The sequence below is a fragment of the Vigna radiata genome, chromosome 8 (genome assembly GCF_000741045.1).
Source record: "Vigna radiata var. radiata cultivar VC1973A chromosome 8, Vradiata_ver6, whole genome shotgun sequence".
Taxonomy (NCBI): domain Eukaryota; kingdom Viridiplantae; phylum Streptophyta; class Magnoliopsida; order Fabales; family Fabaceae; genus Vigna; species Vigna radiata.
In genome coordinates this window covers 42,222,866-42,250,581 of record NC_028358.1, presented here as the reverse complement: position 1 = coordinate 42,250,581, position 27,716 = coordinate 42,222,866, and the positions used below count along the sequence as shown (strand labels likewise).

General features: G+C 34.1%; 6 protein-coding genes across 9 annotated transcripts; 5 read left to right on the top strand and 1 right to left on the bottom strand.

Moving 5' to 3' along the window:
• Window positions 1–5,087, top strand: LOC106772845 (protein FAR-RED IMPAIRED RESPONSE 1). 4 transcript variants are annotated; one of them, XM_022785701.1, is made up of 8 exons: window positions 1–345; window positions 1,359–3,488; window positions 3,578–3,634; window positions 3,744–3,812; window positions 3,903–3,974; window positions 4,073–4,141; window positions 4,234–4,315; window positions 4,393–5,087. In XM_022785701.1, the coding sequence occupies exons 2-8, from the start codon at window positions 1,428–1,430 to the stop codon at window positions 4,395–4,397; spliced, it is 2,415 nt and encodes an 804-aa protein (XP_022641422.1). In that variant the 5' UTR covers window positions 1–345; window positions 1,359–1,427; the 3' UTR covers window positions 4,398–5,087. The 4 variants fall into 4 exon arrangements, with proteins under 4 accessions (XP_022641422.1, XP_022641421.1, XP_014514945.1 ...); XM_022785700.1 differs by having other exon boundaries at window positions 2–345; window positions 1,363–3,488; window positions 4,234–4,284; XM_014659459.2 differs by having other exon boundaries at window positions 2–345; window positions 3,906–3,974; window positions 4,234–4,284.
• Window positions 5,088–6,144: 1,057 nt separating this feature from the next.
• On the top strand, window positions 6,145–9,984 carry LOC106769922. Its single transcript, XM_014655726.2, has 5 exons — window positions 6,145–6,402; window positions 7,157–7,312; window positions 7,402–7,574; window positions 7,740–9,651; window positions 9,829–9,984. Exons 1-5 carry the CDS (start codon window positions 6,301–6,303, stop codon window positions 9,883–9,885), a joined length of 2,400 nt encoding a protein of 799 aa, XP_014511212.1. The 5' UTR covers window positions 6,145–6,300; the 3' UTR covers window positions 9,886–9,984.
• Window positions 9,985–11,049: 1,065 nt separating this feature from the next.
• Window positions 11,050–12,587, top strand: LOC106770950 (uncharacterized protein At2g23090). Its single transcript, XM_014656807.2, has 3 exons — window positions 11,050–11,243; window positions 11,329–11,369; window positions 12,285–12,587. Exons 1-3 carry the CDS (start codon window positions 11,171–11,173, stop codon window positions 12,402–12,404), a joined length of 234 nt encoding a protein of 77 aa, XP_014512293.1. The 5' UTR covers window positions 11,050–11,170; the 3' UTR covers window positions 12,405–12,587.
• A 2,323-nt stretch (window positions 12,588–14,910) lies between these two features.
• LOC106769627 (leucine-rich repeat protein 1) lies at window positions 14,911–17,586 on the top strand. The gene is made up of 7 exons (XM_014655321.2): window positions 14,911–15,200; window positions 15,489–15,621; window positions 15,797–15,868; window positions 16,306–16,449; window positions 16,569–16,640; window positions 16,718–16,789; window positions 17,259–17,586. The coding sequence occupies exons 1-7, from the start codon at window positions 14,948–14,950 to the stop codon at window positions 17,323–17,325; spliced, it is 813 nt and encodes a 270-aa protein (XP_014510807.1). The 5' UTR covers window positions 14,911–14,947; the 3' UTR covers window positions 17,326–17,586.
• Window positions 17,587–19,406: 1,820 nt separating this feature from the next.
• LOC106771414 (PXMP2/4 family protein 4) lies at window positions 19,407–23,311 on the top strand. The gene is made up of 4 exons (XM_014657386.2): window positions 19,407–20,005; window positions 21,595–21,823; window positions 22,675–22,799; window positions 22,919–23,311. Exons 1-4 carry the CDS (start codon window positions 19,637–19,639, stop codon window positions 22,994–22,996), a joined length of 801 nt encoding a protein of 266 aa, XP_014512872.1. The 5' UTR covers window positions 19,407–19,636; the 3' UTR covers window positions 22,997–23,311.
• Window positions 23,312–24,663: 1,352 nt separating this feature from the next.
• LOC106770831 lies at window positions 24,664–26,770 on the bottom strand. Its single transcript, XM_014656649.2, has 2 exons — window positions 26,496–26,770; window positions 24,664–26,262 (listed from the first exon to the last, which is right to left on the bottom strand). The coding sequence occupies exon 2, from the start codon at window positions 26,139–26,141 to the stop codon at window positions 25,074–25,076; it is 1,068 nt and encodes a 355-aa protein (XP_014512135.1). The 5' UTR covers window positions 26,142–26,262; window positions 26,496–26,770; the 3' UTR covers window positions 24,664–25,073.
• Between the last annotated feature and the right edge of the window lie 946 nt (window positions 26,771–27,716).

The window sequence follows — 27,716 nt, the reverse complement described above, 5'->3', positions numbered from 1 at the left end:
GAACTAAACGCAACGTCGTGCAGAGTGGGGAGAAGAAGTCTGTACACAGAAATATGAAGAGATCGAGCGTGTCTCACGCGCTACGTCGTCGTATGGAAGAGAAAGATAGAGTGAGGGACGCGTGTGGGCAAGGAAGACAAAACAATAGAAAAAAGAAATAAGAAAAAGAGAAAGTGGCAATAAGACGCGCCGTGAGTGCAGAGTGAAAGACGAGCGAGTGAACCAAGCGAGTTGAGTTGCCCTCCGATCCCATCCACAATTCAACTGTTTCCCCCAAATTTCAAAACCCTAGCTTTCCCACTCGCGCTTTACCCACTCGCGCCTCGTGATCTCCCGCTCTTTAAGGTTTTCCCTTCTCCCTCTTCCCTTCTGCTTACCCGCTCCCCTTTTCAATTTTTTGTGATTTTTTCTACCAAAGGAATATTTTTTATGCTCTGTCAATGCTCACGTACTGAACCTACTTGCTCAAACACCATCTGGGTTTTCTAATTCCATTCACTTCATGCACATTTCTCACGTAAAAGTTCTAAATTCACTGAAAAAATATATACCTGTAGTCTAAGAAAAGTAGAGCCATTTTAGCTGGAACCCAAACCTAAAGTTTGGGTAAAATGTGATTTCTTAATGAAGAGCTGGAAACTGCGTTTGCTCACTCAGTTGTCACTATCAAACTCTACTCACTCAATGCGTCGTTTGCTTTTTGTCGAATGATCATTGTGTGCTCACTGATAAACAATTTTTTAAGTTTAGCTACAGCAGTAGCTTGCTTATCTTGTTTTATCTATTTTCCTGCGGCAGCGTGCTTTCTTTGAATCTAGTGTTACTGTTTCTGTAGTTTGGATTGTTCGTTTAGTTGTGACTTTCTTGCGTAGTTGATTTGTTTCAACTCTTGTTCTCTGGTGTCATTGGGGTTGGGATTTAATATAACGGCCCTCTTCGTGATTAATAATGTTTCAATTTCTACTGGAAGGGGGTGTTCACACTGAGTATTTCACGATATCTAAAATAGTAATGTTTCTGAAGGGGGGTACAAAATGCTTGTTGGAAACCAAAAAACAATTTCTCGTTCTCTGATTTTGCACACTTCTTGGTCGGGTGCCCAGACCTGGAAACATCTAGAACCTTTGTATTTTCTTAAGTGTCTAAAGTCAATTTTTGTTTTATAACATCAGTCCTTGAATTTGGGGCTGGCTAACTTTTTCTGAGTTAGCTTAAGTTCCCACAATTTCACTTTGACATTGTTAAATTGCAAGGTGTGCGTCCCCTAACCGGTCAAGAATCGCTGTAAATTCAATGTTTGGATTATTACACTTTTCTGTTGTACTGATTAGAAACTTTTTTATTTGTATTTTTCAAAGACAGGTAGCATCCAAATTGCAATTTATAGTGTAGCAGGTATTCAGGAAGCAGTGCATGTGAGTGAAAATATGGGTGATGCACTAAATGAAGTGCAGCACAGGGGTGGTGTACCGGCTTCTTCTCCCAAGAGGGACATTTCATTGTTTGAAGGAGACAAGGATTTTGAGCCGCACAATGGCATTGAATTTGAATCCCATGAAGCAGCATATTTATTTTATCAGGAATATGCCAAATCTATGGGATTCACTACTTCAATAAAAAACAGCAGACGCTCGAAGAAAACAAAAGAATTTATTGATGCCAAATTTGCATGCTCTAGGTATGGAGTTACGCCTGAGTCTGACAGTGGCAGCAGTCGAAGACCAAGTGTAAAGAAAACAGATTGCAAAGCTTGCATGCACGTGAAGAGAAAGCCAGATGGAAAATGGATCATTCACGAATTTATAAAGGAACATAATCATGAACTTTTACCAGCTTTGGCATATCATTTTCGGATTCATAGAAATGTGAAATTAGCTGAAAAGAATAATATTGATATCTTGAATGCTGTTAGTGAACGCACCAGAAAGATGTATGTTGAAATGTCAAGGCAATCTGGAGGCTGTCAAAACATCGGGTCTTTTGTGAGTGATATAAACTATCAGTTTGACAGAGGCCAGTATTTGGCTTTGGAAGAGGGAGATGCCCAAATTATGCTTGAGTATTTTAAGCATGTGCAAAAGGAGAGTCCCAACTTCTTCTATTCTATAGATTTAAATGAAGAACAGCGGTTAAGAAATCTATTTTGGATTGATGCAAAAAGTATCAATGATTATCACAGCTTTAATGATGTAGTTTCATTTGATACCACTTACATAAAAAGCAATGACAAGTTGCCGTTTGCACCTTTTGTTGGAGTGAACCATCACTCCCAGCCTATTTTGCTTGGATGTGCATTGGTTGCTGATGAGAGTAAACCAACATTTGTTTGGTTAATGAAGACATGGCTTAGAGCTATGGGTGGGCAAGCTCCCAAGGTTATAATCACTGATCAAGACAAAGCCTTGAAGGCAGCAATTGAAGAAGTCTTGCCGAATGTTCGTCATTGTTTTTCTCTTTGCCACATACTAGAGAGGATACCAGAAAATCTCTCTTTTGTGATCAAACAACACAACAACTTCTTACAAAAATTTAACAAGTGCATTTTTAAATCGACAGAGGATCAGTTTGACATGAGATGGTGGAAAATGGTCAGCATATATGAACTCCAAGATGATGTTTGGTTTCAGTCATTGTATGAGGACCGGAAAAAGTGGGTGCCGACTTACATGGGGGATACCTTTTTAGCTGGAATGTCTACACCTCAACGCTCTGAAAGTACGAGCTCTTTCTTTGACAAATATATTCATAAGAAAATTACTCTCAAGGAGTTTGTAAAACAGTATGGGATAATTCTGCAGAATAGGTATGATGAAGAAGCCATTGCGGATTTTGAATCATTGCACAAGCAGCCAGCACTTAAATCTCCTTCACCTTGGGAAAAGCAAATGTCAACAATTTATACACATGCAATATTTAAGAAATTTCAAGTTGAAGTTCTGGGTGTAGCTGGTTGTCAATCTAGGATAGAGGTTGGAGATGGAACTCTTGCAAAGTTCATAGTTCAAGATTATGAGAAGAATGAAGAGTTTTTGGTAACTTGGAATGAAATGAGCTCAGAGGTCTCTTGCTTTTGTCGATTGTTTGAATATAAAGGTTTCCTCTGTAGGCATGCTTTGAGTGTTCTCCAACGTTGTGGTTGTTCAAGTGTTCCATCTCATTATATCTTGAAGAGGTGGACGAAAGATGCCAAAATTAAGGAATCAATGGCTGATAGGACAAGAAGGATACAAACTAGGGTGCAGCGTTATAATGACTTGTGTAAACGAGCCATCGATTTAAGTGAAGAAGGATCATTATCTGAAGAGAATTACAATGTTGTTTTCCGTGCACTTGTTGACGCCTTGAAGAACTGTGTACTGGTGAATAATTCTAATAACAATGGTGCAGAAACTAGCAATAATGCCTATGGCCTTCGTGAAGCAGAAGAAAATCAGGGTCCTCTCGCTTTGAAACCAAATAAAAAGAGGAACGCAGCTAGGAAAAGAAAGGTCCGTTCTGATTTTTGTGGTTGATCTGCATATAAGTTATTTTGGCTTTTGTGAAGATCAGGAAATTGATTTGAAAATCTCTTTTATAGGCACAATTAGAGCAGGATGTTATACTTGTTAATGCTCAAGATAGCCTGCAGCAAATGGTTTGTGTTACCTACGATCCTAATCTATTTTAGTTTTTACAAATCCAGAGTGCATTTGATACGTTGAAAATTGTAATGCTTGTTGTAACTCGTGCTTTCGTTCTTTTAGGATAATCTCAGCTCGGATGCAATGACCCTTAATGGATATTATGGTACCCAGCAGAATGTGCAAGGACTGGTATATTATACTTGTCTGTGAATAAATGATTACATATATATCCTGTACTTTAAGAGTTAATGCCATGAATAATAATTTTGGTTTTTGTAGCAGGTACAATTGAACTTAATGGAGCCGCCTCATGATGGTTACTATGTTAATCAACAGGGCATGCAAGGCCTGGTAAATTGTCCTAATGATGATTATAATTTGCAGATACGAGTTTGTCATATATAATTGTATTTCAACAGAATTATAAATTGATATTCGTATCTTCGTAGGGTCCTTTGAATTCCATGGCTCCAAGCCATGATGGGTTTTTTGGAACACAGCAAGGAATTCATGGGCTGGTAGAGTACTTTTTTGTAATGCAATGTTGGGAAGTCAGATTATTTGATTAACTTCATGATGAAAGTTGGCTAATTTTTGTTGGATCGTGTAGGGAGGGCAATTGGAATTTCGTCCATCAACTACTTTTGGATATAGCCTTCAGGTTTGCGGACGAAATAGACCATATACATACAGTACTATCTCCTTATACTTGGAATAAAATAATTTATGCTTTGTTTTCACTGTCTTTATCACATAACCTTGATTGCAGGATGAACCTGATCCCCAGTTTCATGGCAACAGTTCAAGAAATACTTAGATTTTTTTTCTCTTCACTGAGATGATAGTTTCCTTAGAGGCCATCAAGTTTCTATGTGGTGACTGAAAAGACGAATGAAAGAAAATGGGCACTTCGTTGTCTTGATACAACAGTCTGTACATAGTTGCTTTAACTACATTTACAACTGAAGTTTTTGTTCACCTCACATCTTGACAACATTTCACCATCCTGTATTGTACATTGAAGTTGCCCATTATAGTCTAGGTTGGCCATGAGCTCCAAAGTCTGTCTCCACTTCTTTTGCCTTCATCGTGGTGGACACCTCACAATGACTATATGAACGAGTAAAAAAATCTTGCTTTCTGCCTTGTCTTTGTTTATGGTGGCACAAAAGTGATGAATCAACTGTTCTCAAGTTGGAATAAGAGGATGTCACGAAATCCCGTGCTAGTATGGTGAGAAAGAAGATATTCAGTTTTACATGTGAGGTGTGGCTTGTGACCGGAACAATTACTTTTCGTGATAACCAGGTGTCCATTAGAACGATTTGTATAATCAATTATACGTTTATACAGTGAACTTTTATATCATAGCTTACTACTACATGACCCTTTTCTGAATATCGTTCTAACTGTTGTAGTATTCATGTTGTATTTGTGGTGAATGGGATATCAGTGTTAAAAGTTTCTGCATTCTCCACCCTCTATTTTTAACCCTTCGAGAGAAAAGCTTTACGAGTTCCCTTGTATAGAATAGAACGATCTTTTTATTTGCTCATCTGCATTGGAACCATGTTAATACAGGAGAACTGATTCATGTTATTATGGTTTGTGTTTTGGAGGGGTTTCGTATAGATGAAATGTGTATCCAAAAATATAAGCCAAATGTGAACAAACAAATAAATGTAAATGGATTCGAGCTACCATTGCTTTATTACTAATAAAATTATCTATTGAAATATTTAAGTGATTAAAACTTACTATCTTAACAACGAATCTTATTTTTTATCACGATTTTTTAATATTAATTAAAACAATTAGAAAACTTATTTTGAATAGATAATTAATCAAGGAAAAATAGATATTAAGTATGATAAGTTATAAAATATGTATATAATAACTAATTATCTATTGCAGTAAGTGGCCATGGATTTATATGTGCAATAATTTTGCTTTCGTTTCTAAGCAGGAATAAAATAAATGCAATATTTTTTTCCTCTTTAAAGTTTCTACAACTATCAATTCGATTTTCCACGTCAGCCAAGTCCTTAAAAGAAAGTTTATGAAATAAAAAATAATGCATAATTAGATTGGCCTATTTAAAGTAATATATAATGTGATTTTGTCATTTTATATAAAAAATCATAGTATAAACTTGTGTGGTGTGAAAAAAAAAAGAATGAGATAAGGTATGATAAAGTGAAACTACAATAGGGAAATCCATCCTATGTTGATATGTGATGTGCTTTTTTAAATTTCAAATTTTAAAACACATAAAATTAATATAAATATTAAATTTCGACTTATTAAAGTAAAATAAAGTAATAGAAAAAGGAGAACATTTTTAGCTTATGTGTTTCCTTAAAGATATTGCACAGAATGATCTAGGAATATAATATTCAAGTTAATTTAAATACAAATACGTTGGAATAATTGTAAGAATAGAAAAGGCAAATAATTAATAATTTAAATGGCCGTTATAAATGAAGGCAACGGCTAGTTTTCCATGTGCCACTTTCTGAAGTAAAAGGAGGGTTTCATTACGCGAAAACTAAACTTACTTCATCTTATTCTTTGTTTAGTCGAATCTGAAGCTGAGAAGTTCCGTGAATCTGAGAGAGTTCTGTGAATCCGAGAGTGAAAGTAAAGACAAAAAGTGGTGTTGAAGAGTTCGGATGTAATGGACGTCGGATGCAACTCTGGGTCAGAGAATCACTCCCCCAATGCCTCTGCTCCTCCTCTTAATTCTCCTACCGCCACCGTCAATTCCAAGATCGGAAAGGTAATTTTCCATCTTTATGTTTTTCGTCTTCCATTTCGCTATGCAAATTGGTTGTCTTTTGTCTTTATAATTTTCTACATACTTTGTTTCTGATTGGTGTTTACTGATTCAAATCATTAACCTGGTTGAGCCACTGATCCAATGCTAGTTCTTTGCGAAACCCTAGTAACAGGGAGGGCCTTGTTGGTCGTAGAATTACCTAATATCCAGGTGGAAACTAACGATTTAGACTCCAGTAATTCAAGAGATGAGTGTTGTTTTAGAACTGATCTTAATGAGGAGTTTCTTTTATCCAGTATCATGTTTGAAATTGGTATAGTTAAGATGATCTGAAGGAACAAACCCTAGGGTCTGAAAATATCTAGCAAATTCATGTAACAAACGACAATTGCATCAACCAGGATCATTTAAGGGCCTAGTTGGATACGTCTTGCATTATCCTAACTCACGTTTAAATTTCAGGTAACTTGATTTTGATCGACACTTGATTTGATTTTTGAGTTAAAACAACTTTAGACAGCTTCTTGAATTGAATATATATATATTATGTATGCATGTATGTATACGCACAGCTATCATCAAATAATTTGATAATTCAGGCTGATTATGACCTTATTTTCTGGAAGAGTTCAATAAATAATTTTCATGTTTTGCAGCTCTATTTATTTATTTGTTTTTTTTATCTATTTGTACTGTAAATAAATTGTTTGGCAGAGTCTATAACAACTCCGTTTTCTTTTACTGAATGGTGCAGAATAAATCGAGCAGGGAGTCTGGTCAATCATCAAGTGCTCTTAACAAGTGCAAATCACAAATTAGAAAGCCTCCTCGTCGTAAAACCTCGCCTGTTAACTGGTTCCCACGCAAAAAAGGGGATACCTACATGAATAGGAAAATTAAGATGCTTCAGGTTTTGCCATAAACACATATATTTGTTACTATTAGTATTTCGTTTATTATTTCTGAATTCCAATGCTAACACACATTTGACCTTTTCAGGAAGTAGATGGTATAAATTTGACGCTTGATCAGACTCTAGGCAGTTCTAACCCACATTATTCAAGAGTTCTGAGAGAGAAAATGGCAGCTAGAGAAGCGGCGCATAAGGCAATGGAGACCCGAAGAGCTGCATTAGTGGAAGCCTCTTGGTGTCGTATTTTACATTCTGCCAGGTAAAATTTTTCTGCAAGCTGTACTTAGCGTTGTTGAATTCTAATTTGTATATTGTATTTTATGTGGTTCCAGGTAAAGTTTTCTGGAAACAGTCATGGTGAGCATTGTCGATTTCTAATTTGTATATTGGATTTAATGTCTGTTTTTGGTATTTTTGTTTTCAGGATTCCTAGTGATGATGCGGAGGCTGAACTCTTAAAGGCAGAAAAAAGTGCGGAAGAAGCTTTTGGGACAGCCCAGGCTATGGGTGTTATTATGTTTGACTTGCCAAACTGCCCTAGGAAGCTTTGCCAAACAGAGACATCCTCAGTTCATGGAGAAGGATCATATACCCATGGTGTTACTGCATCTTTTGAAACTGCCTTTGAGGTGGACAGAGAAGTGGCTGCCGCAGTCAAAACTGCATTTATCAAGCTTGCAAAGTGCACTTCATTTAGTAAAGGTGAATTCAAAGAACTGCTAAGAAAAATTAGTGAAAACCCAGAAAACCCAGATACGGGTGAAAGTAATCAGGACCAGACTGAGCTCTGTTCAGAGTATGAATCTGAGTCCGGGACAGAGTTTGATTCAGCCTCGCAAAAGAGTGACTTCAACTCCCAAGAGTTAGATTCCAAGATACCTTTTCTTGGGAAAAGCAGGGGGAAGAGGAGACAGTCTCTTGAGAACAGAACAAAACTTGTGGATATGATGATTGAGAGGTTAAAATGTTTTCAAGAAGATGAGCTTTCTTCTCTCGCCACTATAGTTGCAACTTATGGTTTGAATGCTTCCTTGGCTGAAGTGCAGAATGCCAAACTGCACAATCTAGACTCTTCAACTGAGTATTCATCTTCTTCAGCGACTAATTATCCTGCGAGAAGAATGTCATCGTTGGGATTGGGAAAGTTAGCCTTGGATGTGACGAGAAAGAAGCAAGTTGAGCCAGAAGTACCAAGCCTAGATAAGTTTTTAGTTAAGCACGTGACAAAACTTGAAAGAGAGGTTTGGGAAGCCAAACAGACCCTAAAGACAAAGACAGAACCAGTCAGGGATAGCTCTCGTAAATCTGTTGATGAAACTCTATCAGAGAATGTACCTGATTTGGGAAGTATTCTAGTGAAGAATTATTCAAAATTAGAGAAAGACATCAAGGAGGCAAAAATTAAGTCCGGAAAGGAGATGCCAGCAGTTTCAAGCGGCATGCCAAACAGGCCAAAGGATCACATAGAAGTACCAAGCTTAGATATGGTCTTAGTGAAACATGTCTCAAGACTTGAAAAGGAAGTCCAAGAAGCAAAAAACAGAAGAATCAATGAGAATAACAGTTTGAAGAAAGAAGTTTATCCAGATACTTCAGGTGAACTGGATTCAACTTTCTATTCTGATGAAGCATTGTATAGGAAAGAAAACATAAATTCGAACATAGGGTCCAAATCAGGGGAAACCAAAGATGGGTTGGAGAAAATACGGGTAAGACCAGTGCACAGATTTGAAAGAGAGAAGCTGCATGTTTTGTCATTGGGAAGCCGTGAAAACTACAAACAAAGAATGAATCATGAGGCAACGAATGTTCCAGATTATGAGAGCTTGGATAAAGTTTTAGTAAAGCACGTCTCTATATTAGAGAAGGAGAAAATGAGGAGCAATCTGGAGGAAGAGTGGGGCCAAGTTAAGAGAAGCCACAGAAACATCCATTTAGAAACAAATGAAGGCGGTCTGGATCAGGTGTTGGTTAAGCATAAATCCAGACTCGAGCAAGAAAAGATGGTTGCTGCACAGCAGCCAGAGACCACCTCAGTTAGTCGTTCAATGACTCGTCGTGAAGCAAGGGAGAGAGAGTTGCAAGAAACGTGGGGAGGATTGAGCTTAGGAAACGTCCATTTGGAAACAAGTGAAGGTGGTCTGAACCAAGTGTCAGTAAAAAATAAATCCAGACTAGATGGAGAAAAGATTGTTGCTGCTCAACAGTCAGAGAACTCGGTTAGTCTTTCAGTGTCTCGTCGTGAAGCAAGGGAGAGAGAGTTGCAAGAAGCTTGGGGAGGACTGAGCCTAGGAAACTCCATTAAACCTCGTGTCTCTAAGCTTGAACGTGAAAAGGTTAGTCCTATCTAGCATTTCTAATTTAGCTGTTGGAACTTCAAAAGCTTTTCCCAAAACCAACTTGCTATTATTGAGCGGTGTAACTCTAAATTCCTTTCATGCTTTTTTCTTCTATATTGACAGTTGCAAAAAGTTATTGACTTTGTCCAATCTGCTTTGCTTGGTAATTTTTAGGCTGCCTGGATTAAAGCCGAAGAGGAGGAACGGAAGCAAGCAATGAAAGCACTTTGATTGCAATATCTCGTACAATTCATTCATTCATTTATTCATCCCTCTTGATAAAAATGTGCTAATACTGTATTTTGGCTAATACTGAAAAATGTTTGATCATTTCCAAATTGTCCATCTCATAGACGTCCGTTTTTATTTCATCATGCTCTGCATTGACAGAGAAGTCGGCAAAATTATAAAAAGTGTGAGCAACTTATAAGCTCTCTCTATACATTTGTATCGAATGGTAGCCATTGATGTAAATGATAAACTACATATATGTAAATGATAAATTCAGACATTACACTTTAAAAAATATTTCGCGTTTTAAAATAGTCATCAGATTTTTTAAGTCTGTACTGTATTTTAATGGCAATGCAGAAAAATATTATTCCTTTTTCAGTTAATAAAGGAACTTTGTTTGATATATACGATATGTGATTTGTAATTAAATGGTGAGCTAGAACAACTTTTATTCCTTTTTCTTTTATGTCTTGTTGACTTGAAAGGATATGGAAGACAGTAATTAGGTAGATTTAAATATAATTTTTTTTTATTAGAGTAAATTTGGAAATAAGTGAGTGAATTTAGAAGTAAATTTTTTTAATTTGTCACATAAATTAAATCATACACAAATTGTCACGATTTTACTTCCAAATCCACTTTTACTTATCTTCAAATCCACTCAAATAAAAAAAAAATTATCTTCAAATCATCTTAAATTCACTCAATTACTCTTCCTTAAATATTTTCAAGTGAACAAGACATTAATTATACATTTTCTTTTTCTTTTTTATAGCAAAGTTGTGTTAGATGAATATCACTTTAAATAAAAAAAAATATGTTGTATATATTAAATGCGATTTTTGTATTTTATAAGAAAATTAAAAGATTGAAATAATTGTAAAACGTATTTCTTAAAAAAAAAAAGAAAAAAGTCCTATTTTTGAAATTGGACTTTACAATTTAATAATCTTTTTGACATTTGACCATTATAGTAGTTTTTCCAAGAAATTATGTACGGCAAATTTTGCTCATTTTTTTTCTCCACTCCAAGGAAACCATCTCACTACCACCCATTTATTATATATTAGTATTATTTCATCTAGATAAAAATTATTAATTATATAGAGGATAGTTCTAGAACGGTCGATGAGGTGGCAGGGGAGATGATTTAAATTCCAGGTCACAGCGTTGCAGTGATCAAAAGCTTCATAATTAAGCTACCTTTTCACTCCTTTCTTCTCACTTTCATCAATCCATTGTTTCTTCTGTGTTCTTCTTCCGATCATATAACAGAGCAACCATGGGAGGAGGCAATGGCCAGAAATCCAAGATGGCGCGTGAGAGAAACATGGAGAAAAGTAAAGCTTCCAAAGGTATTCCTTCTTTTTTTCTCTCTTCAAATTCTCTTTGTTTCCTTCTCTCCTCTTAGATCTGTCTTTTTATTTTCTGATTCTGTAGGAAGCCAGTTAGAGGCGAACAAGAAGGCCATGAACATCCAGGTGCCTACTCCCTTCACCCCCACCCAATCCCATTCATTATATATATTTTTTTTCTATTTACAATTCACTTTTCTAGTAGATACCATTATGATTATGATAAGCCTAAGGACTTTGGTTCTGCAAATTGTGACCCTAATGTCTGACCTAATTATATCTGCTTATTCTACACTACTTTATTTGTCCTCACTCTCTGAAATTTGTTTGGTACTTATTCAAATTAGATTGCCGTCGCACTCTTTAACATATTCTTTTATGAAGTAATAACATTTATTAAGAAAATGTGAAAACTTAGGAGAAAGGTTTATTAAAGAAGAAACAAGACTCATAACATGTTTGGATTTGTCTCTGGAAGACATGACTTGAGTCTGGGGATGGGTCAAAATGGTTTCTTGCATTGACCACGATGTTTGGACGTGTTGGAAACACTTGGTTCAAAACTGTGTACCCAGTCTCATTGAAGCATTTGGAAGTAGCTTTGCATAAAACTAAAATAAAGTCTTATATTTGTTCCAAATCCACCTCTGAATTGAAGTTATGTTTGTCTGATGAAGGGTAAGACAAAACATGTTTTGCTAATTTCATAACCAAAACAGTTTTAATTGCAGATTTCTGAACAACATTATTATTATTTGCTGTCCAGACAAAAATAACATTCACCTTTGCTTAAAATTGACTCTACAAAATTAATTCTACATTTGTGTATCCAAAATTGCGCTTAAGTAGCTTTGTGATTTCTAATACATTTCAGCAAGAGTGAGTGTTTATAAAAAAATGTGTGTTAGGAGTATGCTCTTTTATAGACAAATTATTGAATCCGTTTACGTTTGTGATGACTTTTGTTCCTGTCTCTGTGGCCGGTGTTGTTACTGGCTGTTGAAATGGTTTAATCTCGGGGACAATGGATAACGAGTGCAGTGCAAGGTGTGCATGCAGACATTCATTTGTACCACTTCGGAGGTTAAGTGCCGGGAACATGCTGAAGCCAAGCATCCCAAGGCTGATCTCTATGCTTGTTTTCCGCATCTTAAAAAGTGACCATTACATTTTGTACAACATGCTTATGTAATACTGCGTTCACCAACCATCTATAGTTGGTTGACCAAACTATTCATAACATATTTCTCAAATGTTAGCTAATTCCAAGTTAATATGAGATTAAGATTATAAATGTGTTGTGATTTTTCGTTGTCAAAGATTTCAATTGATTGTTTTTTCATTTCTCGTCTTTGTGAATCTTTACTTCCATGAGATGCTCACCAATCTTACTAATTTGGTTTGATGTCGGATCAAGTTAAAATTAAATATGAACTCGTGATCCACATCCAAATCAAAAACACACTTATTTCCACTATGAATTTGTGTACTTGCTGGTGGGTGGGAGACTGGCAGGGATGGGTAAGAATACCTCTTGATCTTTTTTAAGGTTGTGTTACTTTTGTGAAGATAAATTTGGAAGCTATTTTTTTTTTTTTTGTGTTTTTATGTGTAAGTGAGGGGATTGGACAGCGAGATTTTTTAAGTGATTTGATTGATGAAATAAATTAAAAAAATTAATAGATAAAAAAGTAAAGATTATCAATTATTAAAAATAATTAATATGAAATTCAAAAAAGAATAAATATTTAATACAAATGTAGAGAAAAAAACTATTTAAATTAGTCTTTTTAAATCTGTGTTCTGTTTAAAAAAACACAGTCTAAGTGAGTAAGAGTACTTCACCCCCAATTGTATAATTTGGGTTATTACCTCTGTGTTTTGTTCCTGTTTTCATTATTTTTTAATTAATAGAAAGAGAAGATTCATAGTTTCTTTCAATTAATATATTAGTTAACTTCCTGTAATTATATATATATATATATATATAATAATAATAATAATAATAATAATAATAATAAAGTAAAAGTCTAAGGGATTAAAAAGTAGTCAATACTTGTAAACTTTGAGTCCTCTAAAAGAATTAAGAACCTAAATACGTGTTTTGTAACAGAGATTATTTAAGGCAAATTTGGTAAAAAAAGAGAGAACGAAATAATAAAAATAGGAATTATGAAAAAAAAGAGAGTAAAATATAAAAAAATGAGAAGTCTCTGCATTTATAAAGATAGATGTTATAGTGAATACAAATAATAGAGAATTAAAATTAAAATATGAAATAAATTACCATCTATTTTGACTTTATTTTCAATCAATTATTTTCCCTTGTATAAAAATTCCTCACATCTCATTAGATTTCTTTAGCCGTGGCAATCTTATGAAAATTTAACTCTTTTAAGGCACTTCTCATCACTTGTCAATACAACAATTCACAGCTTTTTCCTCCGTTTATATTTCCGTAAATCACAAATAAATTTTCACCAAAACACCAATATAATAAATTGAATCATTATAAATTAGTCTTCAACGTAATCCTAAATTACCAATCTCACTTCTTATTTTGTACAATTCAAAGTAAATAATTTTAACATCAAGCTGTTTTTTTTTTCTATTATTGCTTTATATTTTTATTTGACAAATTTGTCGTTTCTTCTTGGTCTTTTAGACCCAAAAATATTCAAAATAATTCAAAACGTGAAGTCTTTTCATGTCCTGCTACATTTGAATTTTTTTTCTTTTTCTGAAGTGGCAGGTATAAATGATTTCTTTTACCACGACATATGAAAATGGTGTTTGTATAGATTCAAGATTCTTTTCACATGTGAATTCTTATTTTATTCAATTTTAAGTCTCCACCTCAAAATCAAAATATTTTTTTAAATTTATAATAGCATTATTTCTTCTTTTTATTTCAAAAACGAACTCCTCGTTTGAAATTATTCAAACTTAGAAATTTATGTTGTGATTTTTCATTTTTCACATCAATGATTTCTCTTTCAAGCTTTTTTCATTTTGCACCCTTATGGTTCATTCACTCTCCATCAAAGTCTGCATATGAAACCGAAATTAAATTGTGTCCAAGCTTAGAATTTTCGTATTTAAACCAAAGGATTGAATAAAGTGTAGCTAGAAATGCTGAAAGTAAGATTAACATAATAATGTGAATTGTTGAATTCGAAGTTTTGCAAGATGAACTAGCCAAACATTTGGATCACGAAATAGTAGATGCATGTTCTGAAAGAAAGAAAGTTGATTAAAAATAGTACCGAAAGAGGAGTAGTCCAATCTAACAAATGCAGAGTGGCATTGATACAGAGCATCTACAGTAGAAGACACAAAGTCCACAACTTTCATTCCAATTTAGTGGATATGTTAGGTGGGAAGAAGACACTGATGAGAAATCACGTTTATGGCCATGTCCACAAGTTCATAGTGCTCCATTCTGTCCTTCAGTCAATACTGTTTCCTTCTCAAGTAACCATAAACCATGTAAGAGGTAACACCAACAAAACAATAAACAATAATAACAATAAGTGTTTGTAACTCACAAGTCACCAAGTTCCAATAGATGGGGTGGGGTAACCCACAGAACGCGCTTGGAAGACTCTATCTATATCACCACTTACTCCACTGAAATCTCAACACAACCAATGCGTGACTTTTCCACTCATCCCTCATTTGAACCATAATATAATAATTTGACCATGTCTCACTCTTCTTTTTCCAACCACTGCCAACTTGGTCCACTTTCTTCTCTTCTCTCTTCTTTAGTCCTTGCCCTTCACCTTTTTTTCCTTCCTCTTTCTAAAGTCTACCTCTTTCTTTCTTACTTTCTCTCATTCAACCAAAAGATTGCTCACAAAGGAGGAATAATGGCAGTGACACCTTTCCTTTCCCTCTCTTTCTTGTTTCTCTTTCTCCATTACCCCCTCCTATCCCTGTCAACCAATCCGGAAGGTATGCCCTACTGCTTCATTTTTCTCAGTTCAGGATGCTCAATTTCGTTTCTCAGGAGTTAATGCCACCTGGGGAACTTAATCTTAAAACCTCTTCTTATGGCTAGATCATATGCTGTTTTGTTTCAATTGTTTGGTTTTCCTTTTTTTAATTTTATTTTTGTTGGGAATGGACATGCTTAAATGCATATTATGTTTCCAAAACTATCAATTTCTTTGGCCTCTTGTAAGCTAGAAAAAGGACTTGGTTTGGTCTTAATAGTTTGATTTTATCCAAATTATTGTGTAGGGAATGCTCTGCATGCTTTGAGAAGCAGGCTTTCTGATCCCAACAATGTGTTGCAGAGTTGGGACCCAACACTGGTTAATCCCTGTACTTGGTTCCACGTTACCTGTGACTCCAACAATCATGTGATTCGCTTGTAAGAATCCCTTTGTCCTTTTCTTTTCTTTCTGTTAGTTTATTCTAGAGATGTAGGTTTCTTTTTCTTTTACCTGTGATTCCAACCATCATGTTTTTTTATTTTTTCTTGAGTCTTTTGGTTGCAGTAACCTGGTTCGGGCTTTCTAATAAGTTGTATAATCTTTGGATTTCAGAGACTTGGGCAACTCTAATGTTTCTGGGACTCTGGGCCCAGAACTTGGCCAGCTACAGCATCTTCAGTACCTGTATGGTCTTCTTCCCTTGCCTATTATAGCTCAGAAGTTCAGAAACTAGCTCCTGTTTGATCTGTTGTTTGATTTAAAAGCATGTGCCATCTGACAATTTTCAAACAGTGCAATTGAACAAGTTAATTTTTGGGTTTTATTTTGTGCCAGTTTACCTTATTTTTGTCTAGAGTTAGGAGAGTACCAAACTATGGACTATTCCTACAATTTAGTTTAATCGCGTCTTTCACATATTTGCTGATTATTTGTAGAAAATAACCACTTCAATGACTAATTTCTCTCTAGAAACTGATAAAAATCAAGCCATTTCTTGTTTGAGCTAAGTTGAACCAAATGCTTGCCAGGGCAACTGGATTATATTTTTGCTTAACCAAATACGCATTCAAAGTTTTGTTTTTCAAGAAACGGATGAGAGATTGTGAAATTCTTGATTACAGGGAACTCTACAGAAATGACTTAACAGGAAAGATTCCTGAGGAACTTGGTTACTTGAAGTCACTAATCAGCATGGATTTGTATGATAACAAGTTGGAGGGGAAGATTCCAAAGTCCTTTGGAAAGTTGAAGTCACTTAAATTCCTGTAAGTGTGTTTATGCTGATTTGCCAAAATTTTATTGACCTTTTGTTCTTGATTTTTGTTTTCACTGATGTATAAATTGCTGGCTGTTTTACTCACGCCTTTTTGCTTTGATGAATTAGGCGGATAAACAACAACAAGTTGACAGGATCCATCCCAAGAGAACTCACTCATCTCACTGATCTCAAAATTCTGTGAGTTTTCTTTGCATCTTGTTTCCTATACTTCTGCGATTAGTTTATCAGCAAATTTTGAACACCAATTTTTGCAGTGATGTTTCTAATAACGACCTATGTGGAACAATACCAGTAGAGGGCAACTTCGAATCTTTCCCAATGGAAAGGTATACCAAATTTTTCATTGTCATTCTTAACAAGTGGCTTACCAATCCAACATGTTTTGATAAACAGACAAGGTTTAGTCATTTCAAACTGACAACACATTTTCTTGCACCAAGCATGTAAAAACGTCAATATCAAGACGCATAGTTAGTGTTATTTTTCTGTTAGATACTTGAATTCAAACACGAAAAACCAGAAATCATCTAGTGCTAGCTTTCTTGCAATATTTCCTCACTAGTATCATTAGGCACGGTGCCTAGGTTATTCCTCTACAGGATTAGATGATATCATTTGACATGCATGCATGAGATCTAATTGATTTGAATGAAATATCCAAAAGATAAAATACACTGATACATTTGCAAATGTGATGGGACAAAATCTTCGCTTTAAATTAATTTGAAGCAGGAATAGTTTCGATTTCAACACTAATCTAATTGATTATTTACGAAATGTTTCTCCTTGTTTCAGTTTTGAAAACAACAGGTTTTGTGGTCCTGAACTGAAAGGACTTGTTCCATATGATTTTGGATGCTGAAGAAAGATATAAGTCACAAGGAAGAGGCTTAGTTTACTTGGGGAGGGAAGGGAAAGGGTGGTGTTAATTGCCCATCAAAATTTCCTCACCATTTTTACACTCTTAGATGGGAAAAAGTTTAAATATGTGTTTTTCTTATTTTGTTATAAAGAAAGAAGTGATTTAAAAATGTTCTGAAAAACAATTGTGTGTAAATAACATTGTTAATGATGTATGTTTGACCCTAATATGAATCTAAAATGTCAGGCTTGTATGTCCATCTATCCATGGCTTTATGGCATAGTTTTGCAGTAAGATGTGTATGATAACTGAAACTTAAATACCTCTCACAGTTGCACTGGTAAAGATTATTTTTTTCATGGAAGAAACTCGTGAAGATTCTTAACCATACAAGACATTCGAAGATTAAATCAATCTTTAGTTAAAATATTTTAGATTTAATAATTTTTTTATGAAATCTATTAATAGTTTCTGAACACTCAGGACACAGAATACATTGCAAATAAAGACTCAATTGGAATAAATCAAAGAAAATAACTTTATCTAATCCAACTGTCAAATAGTTGCATAAATCAAGAAGTACAGTAATTTACACATATAAGTAACAGTATTTCACAGCTTTTAAAATAAATTACTTGTTAAACATAGAAAATTTGTAGACTTCTGTATCTGCATTTTGAGAGGAAATAAAACTATAAAAGTGACTATTTGCTTTGAATTGCATTTATGACTCTGCATTGCCTTTATGAGAAATGAAACATAAGAGAAAATTGTGCATTGTTTGAAAGAAGAAAACTAAAAACAAAAGTCATTACTTATTTTGAACTGTGTATGACACAATCTGCAAGAGGTGAATCCTAATTATTTTAATTTTAGTAAAAAATTCTGACTATTCTGCTGAAATCTGAAAAAGAAATAAAATTCAAAGTAGTAATTACCACTCCTGATCAAACTTACATTTTACATGGACCAAAATTTCACTTAGAATGATCAAAACCAAAATTAAAATAACATGAAAAACTATTCTTAATTGGATGACCCTCTCATCTATATAAAAAATGAAATAAGTTATTAATTTGGAACAATCTTTACGTAATAAATTATTAATTTTTAAATTAAAAAAATTCAATCACCATAAAAATATCTGAGACCATAAATGAACAAGACTGTGATCAGTTAATAATTTGTGGTGCATGAGGTATTTTTACAATATCTTTCAAAAGGAGAAAGGATGACACTAATTTAAAAATTATGGGGAGATAATTTGAAATTAGTTAAAATGTGATATTATTATATTTAATAAAATTGGTATGAGAAGATGGTTTCGTGTACGCACACAGGTTTTTCTTCAAACTACAAAATTGAATTTTTCAACTTTGGCAACCCTATCATTCAAAACCAAATTTTGATGGAACTATAGTGTGTAAGGACAACGTGTTAGGTTAAATATATACGTGTCATCATCAAAAGAAACAACATCGCGTGACACAAAACTATGTAGCTTGAATCCTGTTTTTTAATTAAACAAATTCAGATATTCAAGTTTAAACTAAGCTTATATAATTAACACCTGGAGTCAAACTTTCAATCATCATTTCACATTATTTTTTATGTCCTTCAATTACTTTGACTATTATAATTTTAGAATTAGTAATTTTAAAATTTTAATTACAGAATATTTTAATTTTTAAAATAAAATAATTTAATATAGTGTTAATATGTATTTAATTGTTAGCGGAAATACGTAATTGAAAAGATGAAAAGACTAAATTTATAATTAATTTTTTATAAAAAATAAAAGTATACTTTTGTAAAATTATAATGACTAAAAAGTGGATTTTATTGTTTTTTTATGTTAGTAAATTAATAATAATTTTCTAATTAAATAAATTAATTATATCATAATTTTGATAGCAAGACCAAATACATGAATTCATGAATTAAAATTGTGTCAATTTCATATTATCTATTTTTAAATATTTCCACAGAAATTCTGATATGACTAATAAAAAGGCTGAAAAAAAAAAACAATTTTTTGAATTTTAGAGAAAAAAAAAAACTCTGTAATAGGAACAGACTCAGGTGATTGATGAAGAAGAGGGCTGGCTAGCCTTTGCATGTGCATTCAACTGAAGTTGGGGTTTAAAGCTCCCAAATCCTTTTTCCTTTTCTGACTTTCCATAACACCACAAAATTCCCATGAACTGGGAAGTTTGACAACTGAAACTTTAATTTTCATTAGATAAAGATTCAACCTTTATTTGTTTAAGGTAGCCCAAAACCCCCAAACCGAAAACTTCAGATAAAAAAAATGAGCAGTGCTTTTCGCATGAACTCTGCTAAGATTTCTCATGTCATGGGGATGCAGAGGCACTTCATGTTGGTGAACCATGTCATTCATCCAATCAAAACCTCCTCTTTTCTCTACAACACAGTGCACTCTAAACCTTTTATTAGATTGCCACATTTCTTCAGAAAACCCAGAGAATATGAAAATTCTTTGTCTTTGTTCTGTTCGTCTTTTTGCTCTTCTTCCTCTTCTTCTTCATCTGCTGTTGCAACTTCCCTCTCCAAGGTTGGCTTTGTGAGTTGGTATTTGGGGATGATCAAGTCTTGGCCAATTTTGACAAAAAGTGTTACTTCTTCACTTATTTATATGGGTGCTGATTTATCTTCCCAGGTCTATTGATCTCCTCTATTCAACCTCTTTTGTTATGATAAGATTGGAAACTAAAAAAAGAAGAGAGAATGCATTTTGTCTGTGTTTGAAAAATTAACAGGTTTCTGTTGGGGTCATGGATTTGTTGCCTTACACAGTGAAAATTTTAGGGTTTGTAATGTAATTTCTGACATTGCCTTGACTAATGCTGTTGTCAATTCAAATGGACTGAAGTGGTCTTATATTAGAACCTAGCAACAACTCCTTAGCTTTAGAACTAGTTACGATCCTGTTAGTTCCTGGTTCTTTTTGCTCTTTCTTTCCTGGTCTGTTCTTGTAAATATTTCATTATTTAGACATGCAGTGTGAAATGGAATATGAGGGAACTGTACAAGTATAAAACTGTAGGATTGTTGTGTAAAATAGTACCATGATCACAGTGTATTGTTATGTTTCTCCATGATTTTTATTGTTGCCCTGGTACACACTTGGTTTGGAGTGTCACTCTGCCATGAGTTGCTTTGGATGTTGTTAAATTTTAAGCAATATAATTTTTTTTTTCATCGAAAACATTTTTTTTTTGTTTTTCCTACAGTCCTGAATATCCTCAAGTTGGTGAATTTTTTTTTTCCAATTCAGCATTCAATTTGTAGTTTCTAATACCCATGGAATTGAGTATAGCAGGTAAGGATGGTCTTTTTTGGCAAACTATGGTTGAAATCCCTACTCAGTTTGATACCTTGAGTGATACCTTGGTTTAGTGCTTGACTATGCCTTGACTGAGACTGCTTCATGGAGGATACTTGTGGGAAACCTGAGAAAAAAGTTGTACTATCTAATTTTGTTACTGATATTTCACTGTGACCGGTATACAGTTAATTGTTTTCCAGCACAGATGCTAGTATGCACCTATTTAACATTTGGACAATACATGAAGTGAAAAAGTTCTTTTTGTTTTCTATTCACCTAGCAGCGCCCTGGATGCAGAGAACATGGCTTTTGTTTTCTCTTGATAGATAGATCTTTGCTTGTTGACTTGTTGCCACTTACTTTGTATCACTGTCACATCATTCTCTTTCATGTAAAGTTCAATGATTTTTCACGATAATCTAGCTTGGCCATCCTTGAGTGCACTGCACAATCACTAAAGATCTTTTTCCCATATTTTTCTTCTGACCATTTTTCTCTGAATAGAATCTGTAACTAGGAATGGAGTATGTTTTGAAATTGTTATTAGTTTGTACTTTTTAGTGGTAAAAAATATTAATGATAAGAAGGGAGCAACAAATATACACAAATCATTAAAAGATTCATATTTATAACCTCAAATCATTAAAATATACTCTTTTACATGTTTTGAATGTGTTGATGATTTCGTATTTCCTATGCAATGTGGTAAAAGTTTTTGCTGCTCACTTGATATTCTGAAGCTATATGGATAAGTTTTAGAAGCCTCAAGGCTTACTCTAATAAATTCTTGCAATACTTACATTGGTTCACATTGTTGTGCAGACTTTTGATACTAGACATTTTCAACTCATTAACTTGCATAACTCATGCTCATTGTGTTGTCCAACGTACTTATGGTATTTATTTTGTTATTCGATTAGACTATTGTGCGGGAATCTTCAGAAGGTTTTGATTTTATGAGGACTTCACGCATGGCAGGATATGGGATGATCGTTTTAGGGCCATCTCTGCATTTCTGGTACAATTTTGTGTCAAAGCTTTTCCCGAGGAGGGATCTTTTCTCTACATTGAAGAAAATGGTCTTGGGTCAGACAATTTATGGACCTGCCATGACTGTTATTTTCTTATCCTTGAATGCACATTTGCAGGGTATGTTCAATTCTCTTACCATAATATTTATCATGTAGTTTCCTTTTGTACATGTTTTTCTTTTACTGCCTTTTAATTTGGAAGGATGGGGAGAGGGGGTTATGTTCTGAAACTGAATAATGCTATTTTAAAACCAAAAAGATTGTGCAGGGGGTAATGTCATCTGGCTATGTTATTGTGTTTGCTTTTTTTGAATCCTTAAGTTCATATCATCACTTCTAAAAAGCTATAAAACAATCATAAACTTGCAATTTTACAATGTGGCACTGCATTGTTGTAAGTCCGATGGCTTATTTCTTTTATTAATATATTCAAGATCATGAAATTTTGTTCTTCCTTCAACAAATGTAACCTGGCTTTCAAGATGCAGAGGATATGCTTTGTACATGCATGTTGACTAATGTTGTGTTGCAAAGTATCAATGAGCTGGTATTCAATTACATTTTACCTTGCATGTGTTTTTGGTATTTTGTGTTTACCAATATGTCCAATTTTATGCATCGATTGGTTGTTCTTGTTTGTGCATTAAACAACTAATATAAAGAGTCTCTGCTTATAAATGTGCGAGGGAAGAGATGTAAAGGGAAGGAAAAGGAAACAAGGAGAAATACGGGAAGTTATTTCCCATTGTTGATTACTATATCTTTAATTTGAATTTAATGGTTTTATTTGTTCACAGCAAGTGTACAGTAATAAATTATTCCATTTCCCTTCCTTTGAACCAAACAATATGTGCATGGAATCCAAAATTTATGAACAAAATGAAGTTCTGTGTTGAAACTCAACTGTTTCATATTTGATTTTCTGTCAAAATTGTTATGAAGTGTTAAACTGTTTCTCTTGGTTGCCAGGTGAAACAGGGTCAGAGATAGTTGCACGCTTAAAACGTGATTTTCTTTCAACAATGCTCGGTGCAATTATGTATTGGCCTATATGTGATTTCATTACCTTTAAGTTCATTCCTGTCAATTTACAGGTACCATTTTATTATTAGCTTCTACCCTCTTTTGTCTTGCAGCGTGCATGCTAGTAAACTAAGTTTGGCAGCCAAAAAAGTTCCTTTCGTATTGACTCTGTATTGTTTAATATTGGCAGCCATTGATCACCAATTCATTTTCGTTCTTGTGGACTGTTTATATGACGTATATGGCAAGCCTAGAGAAAGCAGCCTGATCACTATCAACAGTGTCAATCTTTGTTCTACGATTCAGACTGGAAGCTGCGGAGTACAGACAAATCTTTTGGATGACTGCACTAATTCTGATCTTACATTGTCCCTCTCTACTATGCTACTAACCAATATACTCGGTTGTGTAACTGCAGACCCTTTTTATTTTTTCGAAATGAATTTTGGAATCATTAGCATTTCCTTCTCTGAGGAACTATATTTTTACGAGTGGCATACACGTGGTCACTTGAAAAAAAAAGGACTACGTGAAAAAAGTGGTTGATACTTTGGAAACTAAAACAATAGAGGAGACTTTAAAAATAATGAGGAGCATGATCATAAAAGAAATTCGTCAGAATAGTGAATTATAACTGTTAAAAAGGTGATACCTGGAACATTTATTAGTTGATTCGGGCCACAAAGCGAAATGTCTCTGACATTATGAAAATGAATTTTTTGCAGTCTTGAAATGAGAGGAAACAAGTGAAGGATATCAAGTTCAAATTTTAAGTATAAAAATTTTTAGTAGATGTTATTTTACGTAAAACGGGATCATAGGGTGGTATTATTAAGTAAAAATGGGCGTATTTATAGGGAAAAAAGAATGTTATGTTTTGCAAATGGAGCATGAGACCTTAAAGATTGATAGCAGAACACACTTCTTCTGGATCACGTCATATGCTATCATGTCTATTGTTCCGCATAGCGAACACCGTATTCAATATCTAAATTAAGCTTTTACAAACCGTTAAGTCGATTAAAAAACTAATCAAATTAAAAACTGCTGAAATAAAAAAAACATTTCTTGCAATTTGGATGTTTTCAGTTATTGTTGTGAAGACCGAATTATATAAGCTAAACCGAATTGCTCATTGCCGATCCACACAAAAAATTGAATTGCTCATTAGTTACATTGATTTTACTTATTGATTGTTAACATTATATGATATTATTTTAAACTTTAAGATAGTATGTTGTTCATAATATATTTTTGAGGTTTGTAATATGTCCCTTTTGTTTGGTAAATGGGAATAGGTATTAAACTAATTTATATCATTCACTCTGTAATTGAAATGCACAATTTACTTCTAAGCTATAAAAAGGGTGTATCAGTATTGTAAAATAATAATGATCGCAAAGGGTAGTGCACACAGTACTTTTATGTTGCAAACGTGGGTGCCAATAAGATTAACGCGACTATAGAAGTAAAAAATGTTGGTTTTTAGCTAGAATATAGCACTTATGCATAGTGGAACAGTAAACAAGGTCTTAGCTACACGAAAATCTTTTTAGGGCTCCTTCTCCACTGAACATTGGATGAGTTGTAACGTTCAGTGCAAAACAGGATCAGGTTGCTCAGGGGAACCCAAGTCCAGTTGGGGTTGGTGGTCTCATGGACAACCTAAAAGCTCAACTGCTTGCCATATTCCTAAAAGCTGAACTACTTGCCATATTACAAGCCTAAGGCTTGCGTGGGAACGACCTCATAAGTAATCAAATTCCTTACATTCAGAATAGGATGCATTATTGACTACTGTTCTATTCTAGCATCTATTTAAGAAGCCTATTGTCGTATTTATTCGAAATTAAAGACTTTAGCACGTTTGTCGCAGTGATCCAAAATCAATTCCGAAACCTGTTGTCAAATACAAACGACCAGCCATTGGTGAGATTTAGAACTCAGAATGCAACAGTTATATTTCAATGAAGAATTGTTGAACTAAAACAGGTACAACTGAGAAGAGATGAAGAGAGAAACAAGAATAAGAACGGGATACCACGAAGAATAGGACCCTCTTGAAAGTATGAAACAATGAACTTCTTAATCCTATCTAGAAGTTCACATATTTTCTATATTAACATGACTCACTCCCTAGCAATAAGCAGCAATCTTTAAATCTAAAATCCTGTTGTTTATTGTTTTGGTAAATTGTGGAGCTTCGGGAGAAGACAAAAATCCAAATTTAAGTCAGCTAAAGTAAACGCTTCCGCATTCCAAGCTTTCAGCAATTGCAGATTACCAACTCCGCCTTTAGATTTCAACTAGCAGTTAATATATGGCCAACAGTAACATAGGCGGATTCAATCTTCAGAGGCACGTATGCAAATCTTCTCAAGTTGTATAGGCCAATCTGGTCCCAGAACTTGAGGATTTAATTCCATTGCAAGGCGAAAATCTAAAATAGATGCATCCGCAGATCCAGTTACTTTTTGCATGCATCTTCCAGGTACCAAATTTGAACCGGTCGCCATCTGCCTGTTTTGCTGTCTTAGGTGCTCATTTCCACGTCTTGACCCAGCTAAATCCATAAAGGATTCAATCAACCTCTTCAGGTATGAATCCAGTGCATTATTCAATAGATTTACACAATCTACTGTCGCGGTCAAACCCTCCTTCTCCAACTTTTGCTCCAGACGACTCCTCAAAGATCTAGTGTCAGGGAGATCTCCATTGGTGTGACAGGTCTCTGGATAACCCTTGCTACATAATGAAACATTAGAATGACGTCTTCCACCACGAACAAAATTCATCGATATACCAAGAGGAGCCGTAACAGGGCTTCTACTTTGAACGCTGGGGCTTCCAGCCATCTGTTCAACCTCCTCTCCTTCTTCAACGGAAATTGGAGGTCTACTGCCAAGGGAATTCAGTTCTGTCGCACTCTGCTGCTCCAGTGTTTTACATATAAATTCATCAGACGCAAGACCAAATTGGGGTTTTCCCAAGGGCCCCAAAACATTTGGGCGGCCCTTGGACCTTCGGTCTCGAGCAGCTGAAGGGCCAATCCTCCGCAACGAAGGAGGAAACGCATCCCCATACAACGTTTGGATAGAACTCCTCTGCAGCCCATTTGAATCTTTTACACTAAAAGCACTCCCTGCTTTTGCAGAGCCTCTCACTGGTGGGACTTTAGCCAGACACGCATTCTTCAAAATTGCTCTAATTAGTCGATTGTGAAGAGGGATATTTTCCCTCCCAATTATCACGATGCAGATTTTGTCAAACTCTGACTTGCTTATCTTTGAACTCAATAATCTTCGAAGCTGATCAAAGTACTTGTCAGCTCTCTGATGACCAACCTTCCTAACAATTAGAGCTTTCAGCTCCAATGTGTCAATTCGGGAATAGCTTCGTTTCGGTATCGTCATTTTGCCCAATAATATTCTTCTAACAATCACTCAGTCAAACTATAATCGTAATCTCTCATATGCTCCAGCAAATTCAAAACAAAAGCTTCCTTAAACCCTAGTTCCGTAACAGTATCCCAATCTGCAATTAATAAAGTTTTCAATCAGAAACCATAACCGAATTCAACTATTCACTAATTAGAATAGCAAATCAGATGAAAATTGTTGGGAAGGACAGCATGCTTTGGAGGGAAATTGAAAATTGAATGAATTCGATAAATACAAGCACAATTATCAAAGAAGAAAGAAAACCCTTGCACGATTTTGAAGAAAGTTGGGAAAATGAATGAAGTTAGGGGAAAGAAAGATTCGTACCGTAATGGGCGGCCGGCGGTGGGAATTGACTACGAATAAAGCTTCTGCGCGACACAATTGATATTGTAGTGGCGTGTGTTCCCTCCGATCGCAGTGGTTCGGAAGATGGAAGAGACCAAACCCTAACGGAAATTGATAATAGAAGAGGTGTGTGTTTCTGAGCACCCTGTTCTCAACCCAACCCTTGGCTCTTTGTTGTTAAGTTTGTAGCTTCCATTCCAATTTGCAAAATTACAAGAAAAATGATAGCTCCTAAAGAATATACTTTCTTCTAATCACTTATTCACTTTGGTCATGTCCTCTTATTCCTTAGGCTCCTTACTTTTGGATTCAATAAATGAACAAAAAATCATAATATAATGTAATATAAGAAAAAAAAATACTAGAAGATTTTTTTTTATCTATGTATATCATTTAAATATTATTTTTTTAATCATATAATAGTACTATTTTTTTTTATATTCATATAATTTTGTTGTCATATTTTTCTAAAGAGTTAATTTATTCATTTGTTTTTTTAAAAAACCTATTTTGCTTTTCCTTTTATTGTTTAAATAATATTATTTTGAAAAATAGAATAAATAGAAAAATAATTAAATTAAAAAATTAACACAAATTAGGATTATATTGAAGAAAAATATATATTAAAACTAATTTAAATAAACTCAATTGAAACATTGACTAAATTAGAATTTAAGCTAAATAACACAAGTACAAATTTTGAAAATAATCAAAGCAATTACACCGGAAATCGGTTTAAATTTTTAATTATTTATCCAAACGAAAATATTTGATTTCCTGAAATATTTTAAATAATAAATAAAAGTTGTGAAATACTTTTTTTATAATAATATTAAACAAAAAAATTAATTAAATACTTTTCTTATGTCACAAAAATAAATTTTCTTAAACCATATTTTTTTAATTGCAACTTTTATTTTTATTATCACTAATTCGTAATATCCATTAATTTTATGCTTTTACGTTATATATTTATTTGTGTGAAACATATAAAGTATTTCTAAAATTATGTTGTTTATATATTTTTCATGAATTACTTAGTATTGATTATGTTAGCCTTAACATTTTTAGAGAATTGGTTAATCAAATTGAGGGTGTTTCATCCTCCACCTCCAAGCTTTCATCCAGTACCTCCAAAAATTACCATTTTAACCTTAATTAATATTATTTTAATATTTTCTCTTTCTTCATAAAGTGATT

Excerpts from the sequence above, each read along its gene's own strand:
- LOC106772845 (XM_022785700.1), top strand. The coding sequence starts at position 1,428 with ATGGGTGATGCACTAAATGAAGTGCAGCACAGGGGTGGTGTACCGGCT. Across the intron at positions 3,813-3,902 it reads AGCAGAATGTGCAAGGACTG|CAGGTACAATTGAACTTAAT; the intron begins GTATATTATACT and ends TGGTTTTTGTAG. Across the intron at positions 4,142-4,233 it reads AGCAAGGAATTCATGGGCTG|GGAGGGCAATTGGAATTTCG; the intron begins GTAGAGTACTTT and ends TGGATCGTGTAG.
- LOC106769922 (XM_014655726.2), top strand. The coding sequence starts at position 6,301 with ATGGACGTCGGATGCAACTCTGGGTCAGAGAATCACTCCCCCAATGCC. Across the intron at positions 7,313-7,401 it reads GGAAAATTAAGATGCTTCAG|GAAGTAGATGGTATAAATTT; the intron begins GTTTTGCCATAA and ends TGACCTTTTCAG. Across the intron at positions 9,652-9,828 it reads CTAAGCTTGAACGTGAAAAG|GCTGCCTGGATTAAAGCCGA; the intron begins GTTAGTCCTATC and ends GGTAATTTTTAG.
- LOC106770950 (XM_014656807.2), top strand. The coding sequence starts at position 11,171 with ATGGGAGGAGGCAATGGCCAGAAATCCAAGATGGCGCGTGAGAGAAAC. Across the intron at positions 11,244-11,328 it reads GAAAAGTAAAGCTTCCAAAG|GAAGCCAGTTAGAGGCGAAC; the intron begins GTATTCCTTCTT and ends CTGATTCTGTAG. Across the intron at positions 11,370-12,284 it reads AGAAGGCCATGAACATCCAG|TGCAAGGTGTGCATGCAGAC; the intron begins GTGCCTACTCCC and ends TAACGAGTGCAG.
- LOC106769627 (XM_014655321.2), top strand. The coding sequence starts at position 14,948 with ATGTCTCACTCTTCTTTTTCCAACCACTGCCAACTTGGTCCACTTTCT. Across the intron at positions 15,869-16,305 it reads CTACAGCATCTTCAGTACCT|GGAACTCTACAGAAATGACT; the intron begins GTATGGTCTTCT and ends TCTTGATTACAG. Across the intron at positions 16,790-17,258 it reads GAATCTTTCCCAATGGAAAG|TTTTGAAAACAACAGGTTTT; the intron begins GTATACCAAATT and ends TCCTTGTTTCAG.
- LOC106771414 (XM_014657386.2), top strand. The coding sequence starts at position 19,637 with ATGAGCAGTGCTTTTCGCATGAACTCTGCTAAGATTTCTCATGTCATG. Across the intron at positions 20,006-21,594 it reads GTGCTGATTTATCTTCCCAG|ACTATTGTGCGGGAATCTTC; the intron begins GTCTATTGATCT and ends TTATTCGATTAG. Across the intron at positions 21,824-22,674 it reads CTTGAATGCACATTTGCAGG|GTGAAACAGGGTCAGAGATA; the intron begins GTATGTTCAATT and ends CTTGGTTGCCAG.
- LOC106770831 (XM_014656649.2), bottom strand. The coding sequence starts at position 26,141 with ATGACGATACCGAAACGAAGCTATTCCCGAATTGACACATTGGAGCTG.